This window comes from Hoplias malabaricus, chromosome 7 (genome assembly GCF_029633855.1).
Source record: "Hoplias malabaricus isolate fHopMal1 chromosome 7, fHopMal1.hap1, whole genome shotgun sequence".
Classification (NCBI taxonomy): domain Eukaryota; kingdom Metazoa; phylum Chordata; class Actinopteri; order Characiformes; family Erythrinidae; genus Hoplias; species Hoplias malabaricus.
The window spans coordinates 33,790,849-33,807,800 of record NC_089806.1 but is presented as its reverse complement, the minus strand read 5'-3'; the positions used below and the strand labels follow the sequence as shown (position 1 = coordinate 33,807,800).

The following is a 16,952-nucleotide window of genomic DNA, read 5'->3' as shown; positions in this document are numbered from 1 at the left end:
GAAATCAGCACATGTGAGAACAGAGAGGGAAATGTTCCGGAGTTTCTCCTGCACACGCTTTCATGTACGTTTCATGTCCCGCTGCGAGAGCATGTCTGATGCAGAAAATCTCCTGCTGTGAATGACTACTCCATCTCGAGACCTGATACTTTCTTTAGAAGTTCTCCATTGTTCATGTGTAAAGAGGCATCAGCCAATCACATTGATGGGTCGGAATTAGCTGTGGTCTAAACGTACAATATTTTATATCAATCTCATAATTAGAGATTGACAAGATTTAAAGGAGAAATGTCCCAATTTTCTCCCTCATTGCAAAAACACATAGGTGATGTCAGCTGTAGGAGAGAAGGTGTGTGTGAGTGACTGGGTGAGTGTGTGACACCCTAGCTGTGATGGACTTGCACCTTGTCCAGAGAGTTGTTCTCAATTGTTCTGGGAATGAATGAATGAATGAATGAATACATTTTCTCAGATTATTCTATTTCATGTTATGACACAGCCTTTATACTGACGCCTAGTGGCCAGAAATTCTGAGGTTAACCTGTGTAGAAAATGGCTACCTCCGTATGGAGGATCCACTCTATGGAGTTTAAACTGGTTCATTAAGGGACTGCAAAACAAGTTGGTTCTTTGTGTAATGTGCTTTCAACTGCACTTTATAAAAAATAAATAAACAAATAATCGCAAATTAAATCATGTTTGCTACATTTCAGTGATAAAAACGACAGACTTTTCTTTCAAGATGACTTCACTTGCTAACGTATCATTTTGTGCTGTGAAAGACTGTCTATTTTAATTATTCTACTTTGCGACATTGTTCATCTCTCACTCTTTGTTCATCCTTCTTTATTCTCTGCCTGATTTTAATAATCCAAAAATACAAAAATGTGCAGCATCAGAGCTTCACACAGAGAAGGAGCTGTCATTGACCCTGATAGGCAGGCTGGAGGTGAACTAAAGATTAAGGGAGGAAAAAATAACAATATGCAAATTCAGAGCGAGGGTGTGTTCTTTAAATAGCTCTTCTGACAGAGATTTCGCATCTAAACCACCTCTGTCAAAGCTTTTTCTTCCCTTCAAGAATGTAAATGAGCAGAGGGAGCACAGGGGGAGAGCATAACTTTATTAATACCACAAAGCAGAAAAATGACAGCACTAAACCAAGAGCTCAGATCCCACCATCGCCGTCTGAGCTGTGAACACTGCTCCAAAATCACACGGTTTTACAGAGTGCAAAAAGCGTACACAACAGGAGAAATCACATGATGAGTAGGAAGGTCCGGGTGAAATCTGAAATGTAAAGCGCAATAATCATTTTACCAACACTAAATAGTAAACAATAGTGATTAAAATGATTCTTAAATCTTTCTTTTTTTCTGTAACGTACAATTCACGTGGCACGAGGAATCGTATTGTTTACATTTGTTTATACTTCATAGAGTGGGTTGGGTTCCCCAAATGGGTGCAGCCCTAATTAGGCTAGGTTTCAGAGATGTGACATATCCAGGCCACTAGGTGTCAATGTCAATGTGAAGAGCGATCCGTGGAAAACAGTGACTGATTGCACCATTAAGCCTTAGTTTAAGTTTTAATTTGACACTTGTCTGTAATTCTGACCAGTTTTAAAGCATTTATTCTCATCTATTTTAAAGCCTTAGGCTCTGGACCCACTGTGACCCTGATCTGGATGGAGACGATGATTGAATGGTGGCAATATTCTGTGGCCAATATTTTGAGCATTTCTAAATTATTAACATTTTAAATAATCAACTACTAAACAATATTATTATAAGGTTATAATATAAGGAGAGAGAGAGAGAGAGAGAGAGAGAGAGAGCCAGCTGGAGCCAGGGAAGCCTCTTTGTGCTGTCATCCTCTGGCATTATCAAAACGGTATGAACATGCCCACCATAGATATTCTTACTCCTACCATTTTTTTCCCTTGTCAGAGGACACCTGGGGACAGGAACCTGTACAGGAATGTCCCTGTGCCAGGTCTCCAGGAGCAACTGGGTGAATGAATGACTCTAGCTCATGTTGCTGTGTGGCTGCTGAAAAGGTACAAAATGGGATGGAGCTTCAGACAAAGAAGCACATCGTCAAAAGGCTCCTGTGACTGGTACTAGGTGAGAAAGTTTTAAGGACATGCCAATAGTCATCCTTCAATAAAGTCAGAAAACACTCAGGAAGTGTTTAACGCAGGGCTGAACAATTAGGTTAATGTATGTAACTAATGTTTACCAATATTGTGACAGAAAAATAAAATTCCAGTCATTTTCTATTGTGACTTGTGACTAAGACACTTAAAAGGACATTTGGTAAGATTTGGTCATTTCTCTCCTGGGCTCCCTACAGTTGCAAAGTGTAATTCACATATAAAAGACTGTTCTGAAATCAAGTTTACATAGTGCACGTTCAGCAGTGCTGAGCCTGGAGTAGCAATAACAAAGGCTCTATTCTCCCTTTTACAGCTCAGTGGAACATCACAATGACTTTGAAGCTGTAATTTTAAGGTAAACATGCTACCTAGTGTTCCTTTAAAACAAGTAGTCAGCCAATCAATTTATTCTTCTTCCATTCATTATACTGACACCTATGGGTCAGGATGTATCAGGATGCACACATTCAAGTTTAGGGTTTACCATATAGGTGGATAAATTTCAAGCCAGTCAACAATCTGTCAACAACATGACCCCCATTTAGAATGTTAAACTACTAGAGAATACAAAAATGTAAAATATACAGAAAATGTAAAATATATAAAATCATTGTTCGGATGTAAGAACTGCATACATTTGAAACCAGGTTGAAGTGGTTACAGAAGAATGAACGAACATTTCCCATATTTCCCACCTCTCATTCTATCCACCATTATATAACCAGTTAATTTCTGCTCACACCCACCTCACCTCGTGTGGACAAACTCCCCCAGCGTCCGAGAGTCATTAAACAGAATTACTGCTCTGAAACTTCAGAACAGTGCAGGAGGCAAACACATCCATCAGCCGGGAGAAAACCCACCAGGATGAGGTCTTAATATATAGCCCATAAAGCATATCTGTTTGTGACAGGTGATTTTTTTCTGTGCTAGTGTCAGTCTTTTTCAACAGTCACTGGCTTAAGTAGCTTTCTCTGCCTTTTCACACGTGTGTATTGATTGTGTGCATTTAAAAGTGTAATATATTTATCTCAGTCTTCAAAATTATTAAATGTCATTATAATTAGAATTATTTTTAATGACGTATGCAAAAATATGCAAAAAACTCCCAAAACAAACACTTCGGTGGAATTAACCTCAGAAGATGTTCTTGGCATTTGGCTGAACCTTCAAAAACCAATGAACCAATGGAGAAGCTCCAAAATTTGTATTAAAATAAAAATCTGCTATTTTCTCCCATTAATTGTTTTTCATGGTTTTAAGACATACATTTTTTTTGTTAAACACTAGGTAAGATTTATTTATTTATTTATTTATTTATTGCGCTGCTGGGGCTCCCCCTAGTGTAATTCATATTTACAGCACTATACTGAAAACAATGGGAAGGGTTGGTTGGGGGGTTTCCTACACTCCTAAAACGTTACATAATAAATAAATAAATAATTTTCCAAAATATTGTTTGCTCCTTTGAGGTGGTGTGGATGATCATTACTCCTTCAGTTTACATTAAAAGTAAACAAGGGGTCATTTTGAAAAGCGATGATCATTTTCATAGTGTATGCATGTAGTCAAGAGATAAAATAGTGCTGCTGTAAAGCCTTCCTTCACAGCCTCCCTTGCTGTCTGGTCAGGAATGAAGCGAACAAATGCTTTTGATTTGAAAAAAGCCCTGAAACAGCAGAAGCTTGTGCTCTGTATTACCCTTGTGCATGTATGTCATATTTACAGTAAATGTCCTGTTATCTTGACGTTACACACGCTGTAGACCCTCACAGCTAATCCCCTTGTGGTGGATTAGGTAAGCTGGATGCATAAAACCCAGCTCAACACAATGCGCTACGACACAACACATCTAAGCACAAAAACACACCATAATGCAGCACAACACAACAGCAAAAGATCAGGACCAAACTGTTTGTTCCAGTCTCTCTGTCCATTTCAGTCTATAAAACCGAATCTGATCCAAGCCCAAAAAAACCCAGGCTAGTCTGAACAAACACACATTATTTTGTGTCCATAACTGATAAAAGCTCAAGAAAAATTGCCTAGGAAAAGAGATCCATGGGAATCCATGGGGTGTTCTGGACGTCTGAATGTACGATCACCCCCAAAAAAAACGTTAATGAACTTTGGAGCACTATGAAGATTTACAATTAAATATTGTATTCTGTAAATCTGTTGCTCTTCATTGCCATGTTTCCACCTGTTCATCAGTTGTCAGGACCCCCAAAGAACCACCACTGAGCAGGTGTGATTTGAGGATCACTCTCATACGTGTGGATCAGACACAGCAGTGCTTCTGGAGTTTTTAAACATCTCTCTGTCACTGCTGGACTGAGAATAGCGGAGGACCCAAATATGTCCAGCAAATAGTGTCATGTACTCACTATAGTGTCATGTGGGCAGCATCCTGCAAGCACCAGAGGATGACTAACACAAATTATGCAGCAAGAGATGAGCTACTGTCTCTGATTTTACATCTAGAAAGTGGACCCTCTGATGAGGGGGCGCTGTGTTTAAAAACTCCAGCAGCACAGCTGTGACTGATCCACTTGTAACAGGGCAACATGCACTAACACACCATCACAACCTCGGTGTCACTGCAGCACTGAGAAAGATCCACCACCCAAATCATACATCCTTTAAACCACATAAAACTCTACTCTGTGCAGCTCCCTAGGGTAGGGATTCAGGAAAAGCATCCACTAGTTACACCACTTTAGACTGCTAACCAGTGTCATCATTAGATTAGACCAGTTGTAGGAGGGGTATATAATCATCCTGTATTTGGATATTAATAGTCCAATTAGGTATTGGGGGGGGGGGGGGGAGGAGTTGTTGGCAACTTCTGACTTTTTTTCCTCAGACCAGAGGTGATCTTGAAGTGTCCCAGACAGTACGCATGCTGTAGTGTAGAAAGCTAGCTAGCTAACTCACTGTATGTGCTGTCACCTGATGGACAAGCTAATGGCCAAAAGCACAAGATTTCCATTACGTTCAGTAGCCATTTTGTAGTACAACACTGTGTTTCTGCTGTCATAACTTGACAGGTTTAGCCTTAGCCCTGCAACTACCATATAGAATTCACGTTTTTAGTTCCAGGAGCAGCCACAGTGTCTGAGGAAGAAAGAGCAGACACCTCTTTCTTTTCTAATGCAGAGGAATATACAAGACAAGGTGAGCTTCCCACAGTAGGTGGTTATTAGGTGTTTTAGCTGTGTTGAACAGCAGTAAAATGACATTAAATAGATTTAATTAAATTTTACTGTAAATTACATAAAGGACCGGCACAACAGACAATGAATGAATGATTGTAAATTACATGTTACTGTGTAACACCAGGATAAATTGCAAATATAACTTTGTTGATGTTGCTGCCAGCTAAGCCTCCCTTAGCCCTCCCTCCATCTATAAATCTAGCAAGATTTCTGTTGCTGACCCATTAGTGCAGATGTAACTATCATATTAACCAAGTTTCACCAGGTAACATTGACTACTGAAACAATGCTTAGCCAAAGCCAAATTTTTTTTTATCAAAGCTGAATAAAAACAAGTGCAGATCTCACTACACAGAATAACATACAAATTATTAATCACCTGATTCATGAAGCCATTGTACAATGTGGAATGAAGTGGAGATTTGGATGCACTTGATGAATCAGATTCAGTGAATGAACTCAAGTGCCGCCAGCCTGTGCTCCATTTACATATAATTTACATGAAGCACACCATTCATGCAGATGTTTCAGTGGTGAGCCAATGAAATGTTGGAATTCAGATGCTCAGGAGTAAATGCCTGTAGAGTAGAGTTTGAGTCAAGTATTGTTGCTCTTCTGACTCAACTTCATAGTGTTAAAATTACAATGACTGGAAAATGCAAAATAAACTTTTAAATTTATTATAAAATTATATGATTGTGTATTGATTATTTTCCTAAAATAATACACTTTAGCATGATAAACTGCAATATTTGCATGGGTGTTTATCTGTAGTTTTTTAGGTGGTATCAGTCATATAAAAAAGTACACATGTAATATGTTTTTAAACAGAACATGGGGAAGGTGCAGGGTTTCTATATTTATTATAATTTTTTATCATAGATAATGTTAATATTTTTGATTATTTAATTAAAAAATTAAATGGCAAACTGTAGTTACAATGCTACATTCAAATTGACATGCACTTGTAACAGATATAAGTTTAGTTGTAGAGTTATGCTTACAATGAAAATGATTAATAAAAAAACAGTCAGTGAAATATTCTTTTACTATCAGATTTTACCAGACACAAATTTGATGAATGAAAAACAAAACTAAAACAAGTAACATGCTGTGAACCGGTGTTATCCATATCAAAGCTAATCCTAGGTCTGTTCTTCAGCTCCAAATCACCCACAAATCTTCAGTTTATAAGTAGAGCACATCAAGAGACCACAACAAAACCCAAAGCAATGCAATACAACCACACACGCATACTCACACACACCCACCCACACCAAAGAGCTGCAATACACAGTGCAGGCTTGTGAAAGCTAATTTTGTAGAGAGCTCATGCTATTCTTTATTGCCTAGAGCAGTAGTGATACCTGTGAGTTTATACTGGACAAAGACAGTGCTCTGGGTCACACTACTGTAGCAGATATGAACAGATGAAAGAGTTTTTTTGTCTTGTAGAATGCACCACACTATAAAGCCCCTGTGGCCCCCTGTGCTCTGAGAAAGGCCAGGGCCTGGACATGCAGAAGACCTTCATCACACTTAATGATCTATTGGTTATTAGTGTAAACACCAGAAGTCACTATAACAGATATCAATATCCATTCCCAGTGTTGTCTTGCGACAGAATGCTTTATTCCACAAGGGTGGCAAGGATCTCAGGCCTATGGAAACATGATAAAAATAGGCTACAAATGGACAAGAGGGACACATTTCAACATCACAATTTTAAAAAAATATATCTTGCCATTATGTTATTTATTTATATTTCAATTAACATGAATAAAATTGATGCAAATCCTGGCGGTAACTCACGTTTTTTCTCAGTCGAATCACAACTGATATACACTATATTGCCAAAGGTATACACTCAACCATCCAAATAATTGAATTCAGGTGTTCCAGTCACCTCCATGGCGACAGCACCTAGGCATGTAGACCGCTTCTAAAAATATTTGTGAAAGAATGGGTCGCTCTCTGGAGCTCAGTGAATTTCTGTGTGGTACTGATGGTATGCCACCAGGGCAGCAAGTCTAATCGTGAAATTTTTTCACTACTAAATATTCCACTCTCAAATTTCAATGGCATTACAACAAAGTGGAAGTGATTGGGAACTACAGCAACTCAGCCACTAAGTGGTAGGTCACCTAAAATGACAAAGTGGGGTCATCGGATGCTGAGATGCACAGTTTGTAGAGGTCGCCAACTTTCTGCAGAGTCAATCACTACAGGCCTCCAAAATTCATGTGGTCTTCAGATTAGTATGTAGAGAGCTTAATGGAATAGGTTTCAATGGCTAAGCAGCTGCATCCAAGCCTTACATCACAGAGCCCAATGCAAAGTGTCAGATGCAGTGGTTTAATGCACACCGCCACTGGACTCTATAGCTGTTTTCTGGAGTGACAAATAGTGCTTTGCTGACTGCATTGTGCCTAGTATAAGGTTTGGTGGATGGGGTATTATAGTGTGGGCTCGTTTTTCAGGAGTTGGGCTTGGCCCCATAGTTCCAATGAAAGGAACTCTTAATGCTTTATCATACCAAGATATTTTGGACAATTTCATGCTCCCAACTTTGTGGAAGCCATTTGGGGAATGGTCTCAACCTGTTCCTACATGACTGTGCCCCAGTGCACAAAGCAAGTTTCATAAAGACAAGAGTGAGTTGGGTGTGGAAGAACTTGACTGGCCTGCACAGTCCTGACATCAACCCATTAGAACACCTTTGGGATGAATTTGAGCAGATAAGTAGACATTTTGAGCGGATAAGCTTCAAAGGGTGGGCTGACATATTAAACCCTATGGATTCAGAATTGGATGTCACTCAAGTTTACATGCATGCAACTGCAGACAAGCAAATACTTCTGACAATATAGTATAGAATGGAAACTCTAGATATCAGGGAAAGAACAGGATTGTGTATGGCCAAACATCTGTGAACATCTGCTCATCCAGCATGGCAAGGATAGGCCCCCCTTTGCAGTAATAAGAGTGTCTACTCATCTGGGAAGGCTTTATAATAGCTGTTAGAAAATGATGTGAGGATTTGATTGTACTAAGCCACAAGAGAATTAGTGAGGTCACAATGACAACAGCATTCATTCACTTTAAACGGAGGCTGGAAACTTCTGGGCATTTACAAAATACACGTGTTGAAACATGTACAAAGTCATTCTACTTATTTCACTTCTGTTAGGGGTGTCAACACATACAAGTAGATGACTGGGTCATCTATGTTTTAATGAAAATATTTATACACTATTGATTTTCATTGATTCATTCATTTGTCTTCTATAACTGCTTCATTATTTTCAGGGTCAGGACACCCCCAGGACAGGGCTCCAGTCCATCACATTGCATCGCATGCTCACATATTAACATCTATGGACACTTTTTTCACAGTAGGGTAGGGTAATATTTGATCCGCCTACCAACATGTTATTTTAAATTGTGTACCGTAATCTAAAATAAAAACAATCACCCAAATATATTAGTACAGATCTCTGCTTAGCGTTATCAAAACTTCCTGATTTATAGGCATGTACCTTAAAGATAATAAATATAAAAATGCATGAACTGATCTGCTAAACATATATATATATATATATATATATATTTCCCTATTTGTTCCCAAAGGGACCAAAGAGAGACTAGGTCTGAGAATGTAGTGTGTCTGACAGGGATGATTTGTTCATTCTGCGCTTCATTCATCAGTATGCAGTTCGCTTCCTTCACAGAAACCCAGAGAGGAAAAAAGTGAGACTGGAGGCAGGTGTGTGTGTGTGTGTGTGAGAGAGAGAGAGAGAGAGAGAGAGAGAGAGAGAGAGAGTGAGAGAGTGAGAGAATCCAAGTACAAGAACACAAAGAAGTGAGGCATACCTACAAAAAAAGCATTGGTGTTTGTAGTGCTATCTAGTTTGGCCGTTTTTTTTCTTATTCTTTTTTGTCCTTCCCCCAAAGCGTCATGCGGTTAAGATCATATAAACTGTAACAGAAAATATTCAAAATGATACCTCCTTCTTCTGAGACACTAGCCACTGATGATGAAACTATCAGATATTTTGTCAGCATAAAGTACAACTGTGAAGAGCTGTCAGTTGAATATAACTTAGACCTACACAAAAACATTCATATGTGCTAATAAGAACTGTGTTAAATCAAATACAAATGAAATTTTGTGTGAGAACAAGATACATTAAAAGCTTATCAGGTGTATAAAACTTTGTTTTCAATGTCCATATTAATATTTCACACAAATTAACACAGTGCTAGGACGCTAGTCCTAATGAAATGTTTGTGACAAGCTGGTAGTGTCACAGTCACACAGCTCCAGGGATCTGGAGGTTGTGGTTTCAAGTCCCGCTCAGAGTCCCTGTCTGTGAGGAGTGTGGTGTGTTCTCCCTGTGTCTGCGTGGGTTTCCTCCGGGTGACTGTCTGTGAGGAGTGTGGTGTGTTCTCCACACAGTAATAAAAGAATTCTGAATAGCCAGTTTAACGTGTTCCTTTAAAAAACAATGAGCCACACACAGTTTACCACGACCCTAAGTGAGCAGCAGTGAAAAGCAAACCAGAAGCTCTCATTTAGGGCTGTCCTGAATACCACTTTTAGGGCTTCTGATCTTCTGCAAATATAAGGGGGGGTGGTATTTATATTGCTGTTCAGAAAATCTGCATCTGCTTCATGATCGTCATGTTTGTTGCCAGACACTTTTAACTCTAATGGATGTATTGTTTAACATCAATGCCAAAATAAAGGAGGCATTGAAGAAGTATGTGGGCAATGAGTGTTACATCATTTAAAAAAAGATGTATTAATGAGCATTTACCCACTACACTACATTAACTCTACTAACGTAACAGCAAGTATTGTGACATCAAATCATACCTAGAATGAAGATGTAACAATTAACTGGTCTATCCTATGCCTTGAGCTTCCTTTATTTTACTAAACCTGCCGTAGCCAATGTTAACTGACCTGTGCTGCATACAATGCCTGAAATCTCTTGACTTCCTCTGCTCTGGCAGTGTTAAACGACACAGCCACTGGCTTAATGGCATATAATATGTAATGCTTGAGGATGTTCATGCTAAGCAGCTCTGCTCTAATCTCTTCCCAAGGCCCTCCCTCTCCCAGACTCGGAGCTCAGCAGCTGATCAATAATAACCCTGCTCCCTGAATGGAGCTTTCCATCCTCGAGCTATAGCTCTGCACCATATTTTGTACAGGACAGCACCCCTGGCGGGCAGCTGGGTGAGCAGTGGAGTGGATGCTGCGGCGATATTTGTTGGATGCTGCTTATCACGAGCACCTTGAGCATGTTAGTCATGACCAGGCACATTCCATCGCCCCACGTGGAGAGAATGGCAAAAGAGAGGCGGGCACAAGCTGCTCCACAGTCTGTGGCCCTTAATGAGCTCCATCAATGAGAGTGACGTGCTGAGCTGGAGAGACGGACACACACACACACACACACCCACCCACACACACACACAAGAACTGGCACAGATGCGCACATAGATACACACCCTGTTCCAGAGGCACAGACACACACAGGCACACAGATACATAGACACACACACACACACATGCAGACACATATACACAAAATTTATACAATTACATGTTGGGGATTTTATATAGGCTTTCATTATTCCTGTGAACATCTACCTTTCATTAACACTGATCCTTGGTTGTGGGGATACACTGTGGGGTATGTCTGGTTTGTTTAGGCTCAGAAGCTCTGTGTCTTTTAATGTGGAATGGTATGTTTGAGGGAAAAAAAACAACGGTGGTTTGAACGTGGCTGAAGGTGAACTTGTCTGTAAGTTTTTATTCACAATTTGAATTACCACAGAATCTCATTTGTAACTCAAGCTGTTTATTTTTTCAACACTTTTGCTATTTACTTTAATGCAGTTAGCACTTTCCTGACTTTAGTGTCAGTTCCATCTACAGCAAAAATAAGTCAATATTACCCACATGGAGCAGGAATAGAGCAATATCCTCATGAGGGTTCGTGCTTTTCAAAGTCTAGGGGAGCCCTTCGTTTTCTAAAAAACAAAAAAAATGCTGTTATATATATATATATATAACGTGACTGTAGTGCAATGTGGTGAGTAGTTGCATTAACACTGGAGACCATGGAGGTAGTGTAGCTGATAGGTCAAATGAAACATGCCCATTGGTAAAATAAGTGAAAAGGAATTCTCAATGCACAAGTGGGGAAGTGTTTAACAGCCTCCCAGGCCACTGCTGATTTACACCCCTGCTTCATTCGTCATTTTTTGTAGTAAGTAACATTACATTATCAGCCCCTTCTCCACTGTTGCCCTGTTTGAATTTGTCGTCAGAAACACATGACTCTGAACTGCCCTCTAGTGGATGTATTTGTTAACATCAATGTTGACGTAAAAATGCATAGAAAAATAGAATATCCAGTTCAGGGTCGCGGTGGGTCCAGAGCCTACGTGGAATCATTGGGCGCAAAGCAGGAATACACCCTGGAGGGGGCGCCAGTCCTTTACAAGGCGACACACACCCACACATTCACTCACATTTCTTTTTTTTTTTTGAGTCGCCAATCCACCTACCAATGTGTGTTTTTGGACTGTGGGAGAAAACCTGAGCACCAGGAGGAAACCCACGCGGACACGGGCAGAACACACTAACTCCTCACAGACAGTCACCTGGAAGCGGGAATCGAACCCACAACCTCCAGGTCCCTGGAGCTCTGTGACTGCGACACTACCTGCTGTGCCACCATGCCGCCCGCAGTGACAGTTACAATGTTTAAAATGGATGTATTCATTTACCTACATAAATGTGCCATTACAGTATCACTAAGTCTAACACTAACCCTGACTTTAAAACATGCCTTCACCTATGTTTCCATTGTAAAGATAAGCATGAAAATTCAAGTTTATTACTGCAAACTAAAATAACATCAATTACAGCTTTTCTTCATTGAGACCAGAGATATCCTGAACCAAAATGGTTTCATATTACCATGGGAATGCACATGCAAACTGTTAACCTCTTAACCCTGGTGGAACAACTGACTCTTGGTTGCGCAACTCTAGAATGAGAATTGACTTGCTGTGACACCACAATGTTGGCACGCTAATGAGGCAGAATGATTGGCTCTGCAGTTTTACTTTAGCAGTGCCTGATGACCTAGTTCCTTTGAGAAGAACTTAAAAACAGCCTTTGTCAGCATACAACCTGCATCCTAAAGAAACATAAAAGAAACGGTTGTACTCAAACAAAGGGAAGTGCTACTCTGACAGATATCAAAGAACTGACTTTGGAACCAAAAACTAGTAAACATATTTATGAAACTGTTTGATTATTATTTTTTACAACGTTTCTATCAAGTCCATGAGTAAACCAATTTATTTTCTATAGCAGGTCTCCCAGTTTGGACAGCCACGATTTTAAAATGGGTTTAGTACACAGTGAATTGACTTCCATTGTTGAAAAGCACTCAGTTTACTCTGTCTAATGTGTTTATGAAGCCCCAGTTTACAACAGAGAAATGGCATCTGGAGTGTTTTAGATGGCAAAGAGACCTCCAAACATTGAAAAACATGAACACAGATGAGGATGTTGCTCTATTCCTGCTCCATAGGTGGGTAATATTGACTTATTTTTGCTGTTTCAGATTACTTATGGTGGAACTGATTAAATTGGGGAGACTGCTAACTGCATGAAAGTAAACACAGACTTAAAGTGCTACAAATTAAACAACTCGAGTTACAAAGGAGTTTCCGAGGTATTTCAAAAAAACTTATTCATTGTCTGTAATCCTTTATCCGAGTCAGGGTCGCGGTATGAAGAATACTTAGAGAAAATGACTATATGAATAGACAAAGAAAACTTTTCATATTTTCTGCCATTTTCTCCTATGATTCTTCTTCATGTGATGAACTAGCCATTAAACTGACACCTAGTGACCTGGATGTATCAGAGGCTGTATACTAAACATATGTTAAACATGGCTGTGCCAAATTGGGATGCCTGCTATGTGTGTGCACTTGGGTTAGAGGCAGTTTGAAAAGAGCACATTTATTGTTGGCTTCATGTGATAGTGGGAAACCCGGCTAGATTTTATCCACCTATATAATAAACCCCAAACACAAATGGGTGCCAGTATAATGGCTGTTTAATAATGTGAAAACTGATTTGAGAAAAATGCCTGAGCATTCAGTGAGCAACTTTTGAGCTATGGTGTTCTCTTCCGGAAGAATCTGGGGATGATTCATACTGATTAAAATGAGAATATATTTCTAAACATTTTGCTTAGACTAGGATCAAGGGGTGAATAGGTAATGTGTCATTGATTCACCATCCTGTTATTTGTCCATTCAAGACAGTACATCCATGCTTCTGCTGCCAAGAAGTGATACAGCCTCTGTGTGGATCTAAAAATAGGTCCTCCGCATGCGTCTGAATGAAAATAACTTCAATATTACTCCAGGTCTTCTCATCCATTGTTTCAGAAAAGTGTGTTGTACGCAGCTTGCCTGGCTTTGTCTGCAATGTTGTTTGCTAGAGTTAAGTTCACCAGTGTTTTTTCATCAAGCAGGTTTTGACATAGGTCAATTGCGCAAAAGTCAGAGACCACCATTCATTTATTTATTGTTTTTAAAGGCAATATCTACAATTGTGGGGAGCTGCTGTTCTCTCTGGTTTGTTTATATTCATAAGCTTAACGTCTTCTAAGTTGGAACGGTACCGTTTGAGGATAAAAAAAAAACTGTTGTTTGTACATGGCTAAAGTTTAACTTGTCGCCAAGTTTTATTCACTGTATGAATTACCACAGAAACTCATTTGTAACTCAAGTTGTTTAGTTTTGTAGCATTTTCAGTTTATGTTTTCTTTCATTCAGTAAGCACTCTCCCCAATTTAGAGTAGGCTCCACTTTAAGTAATCCAAAACAGCAAAAATAAGTCAATATTATATTATAATAACACAATATTACCCACCTATAGAGCAGGAATAGAGCAATATCCACATCACACTTCATGCTTTTCAATGTTTGGATGTCCCTTCGCCATCTAAACACCTCCTCATATTGGCCTTTTGGAAATTGACTGATATTTGTAAAAAGTGTACACAAAATAATATATTTTGGTAACACTTATTATATTAACTTGAACATTGTGGGCTCATTGTGTATAAAATATTATGAGCTGCAAGTGAACAGTGAAAGACGAAATTGGTCTGATATCTGTGCTTTAAAAATAAACCACAAACTGTGTTTCACTGTCATAAAATGTGATAATATATGAACACAAAAGAAGTGCTGACTTCCCTGTGTACACAAGTAGTTGAATAGGCTTTTGTTTTGTGAATCATGCACATTTCCATTGAATATTCTATCAACATTACTGACATTGAAACAATCAAAATTTCACAATAATATGACATAAGAATCATTGATTGAGATTCATATAGATATATCCCCCTGCCTCTATAAGTTGCTCTGAATAAGAACATTTCTTTAAGTACCCCCTCCAGGGAAACCCTGTTGTCACTGCCATGGCAGAGCATATTTGCTATAAAACTGCAGTGTTGTGATAACCTGGTAATGTTTTAGTGTCTCAAAAGAGCAAACTCAGACAACCAGGGCTTATGACATCACAAACCTAAGGAACCAATCCTGTCATTCTGTGGGTTGAGGCTTTTGAGCTGCACACAGTCTGCAGAAGGTTGGGTGGAGATAGAAGCTGGGATTCATTGAATATTCATAGATCTCCATGTACTAAGTGTATATAAAAAAGTGCAGAATTACACTTAATTCACTTTTGAGATTTTAGAGTGTTTATATTTGAAAATAACCTGTAAGCATGCCATCTCTGTGAACAGAGATAAGGATATAGGGTGTGAGTGGAAGCCAAAGAAGGACTTCACAGTCCCATTTTGCTTCAATAATCTGAAGTGAACAAAGTGTTTGGAAGAATTATTTACAGTCTAAAATATTCCACTGCAATATATCACAAAATGGCATATTGCTATAAAACCTGAGCTGAAATTCTTTATAGTCACTGTTCAAGTTCTTACAGACTACTTTGTATATTCATGGCTTAAATATCACTGCTGACAGTGCTATTATGCTGTGCCTTTCCATGAGAAGGGAAAAAGATAGAAATAATTTATTTGTATTTGTGCTGAACCAATCATCTACGCTTTTCACACCATGTAAAGGATAGCTGCTGTATTTAAACGATGAATAAATAAATAAATAATAAATAAATAAATAACACAACAGTATGACTTGATCTTTGTAAGACTGTTGTAGAAACATCATAAGATTATTCTATATTTCAGCATGCCTTAATTGATTTAATTCATTTCATTTTATGCATTGCTTTGTTGATTGGCACATTATGTGCATGCAACTTTTCTTCAAACAAGCAAAATAACCTTTATTCTTCATCATTTCAGGAAAAAGACTAAATAATCTGTTAATGGAACTAAATTCTTTCACCGGATATATGACTAGAACATACAGAAATGCTTGCTGAAATATAGTCTTGCTATTTTTTTCTATAAAAAAAGCACCATTCTGCATATTTTATTGGGATAAGGCATTGTATTTTACAATTTAAATGGAAGTTAAAGTTGTATTTTGATCAATTTCTGTTGATCCATTCACCTGGAAATATAACACAATAAAACACAAATATTGAAATAAATAAATAAATATCATCAGTAAGTTCTTCAGAAAGGAAACTTCTAACACACTTTAAGTAATGTTTCCTAAATCCTATAAACTGCTGTAAATTCTGCAAGTTACTAGAAACATCTGCTGTGGACAAGATGTGAACAGACGCATCGGACCGTCCCCACTTCATTCATCAGTATTCAATCAGCCCTGTGGCTGCCTCACTTCTTCAATTCCTCAGCCCATCAGAGTCATGCCGTATCTCCTGGGACGCCTTGCCACGTCACCGGACGCCAGTGGCCAGCAGTGTAAAGTGTCAACATCCATCTTCCCCAGCGGGACAAAATCTATCCCACCAGATTGTTCCCCCATGTACGGCCCCAACGCGACAGCTCCGTAAATCAGGGCTCCCTGCCATTCGGTTAAAGGCTCAAAAAAATCCAGCGGTCAGGCTGCAATTAATCTTCCACGCTGGACTGGCCTCGATTTAACACTGAGCGTCCAAGGAGCTCAGATCATTCGAGACACAATGGGCATGGGTATGAGGTCAGAGATTCTACAAAGAGCCGGACACTGTAACCTTGACCAGGTTTATACCCTTAACCTGGATTTTACAACACCATTACTTTATCAGTCATTTATCAGTCAGCCTTTTCTCTGAAGGAGTGGTTCCATTTCAAGTTCACTGTGTCTTTATGTGTACAGTCATACCCAAATCTGGGCAGCACTCAGACTGAATGCTTTGTTGATTTTCTATGTTTAAAAATGTATTTATTTATATATATATATATATATGCATACACAACAATCAGCCATAACATTATGACCACCTGCTTGTTTCTACACTCACAGTCCCTTCTCTAAACCCCACTGACCATATAGTAACATTTTGTAGTTCTACAGTTACAAAGTGT

General features: G+C 39.0%; 1 protein-coding gene across 3 annotated transcripts in view; it reads right to left on the bottom strand.

The window, feature by feature from the left end:
• ptchd4 (patched domain containing 4) overlaps positions 1–16,952 on the bottom strand; it is a 42,952-nt gene that overhangs the window by 17,274 nt on the left and 8,726 nt on the right. The window contains exon 3 of one of the 3 annotated variants that reach the window (XM_066677460.1): positions 11,355–11,421. The exons of the other annotated variants lie outside the window; for them this stretch is intronic. Coding sequence (XP_066533557.1) covers positions 11,402–11,421 — 20 coding nt within the window. The 3' untranslated portion in view covers positions 11,355–11,401. Of the gene's footprint in view, positions 1–11,354; positions 11,422–16,952 lie in introns of those variants that run through there. 3 annotated transcript variants of the gene reach the window in all.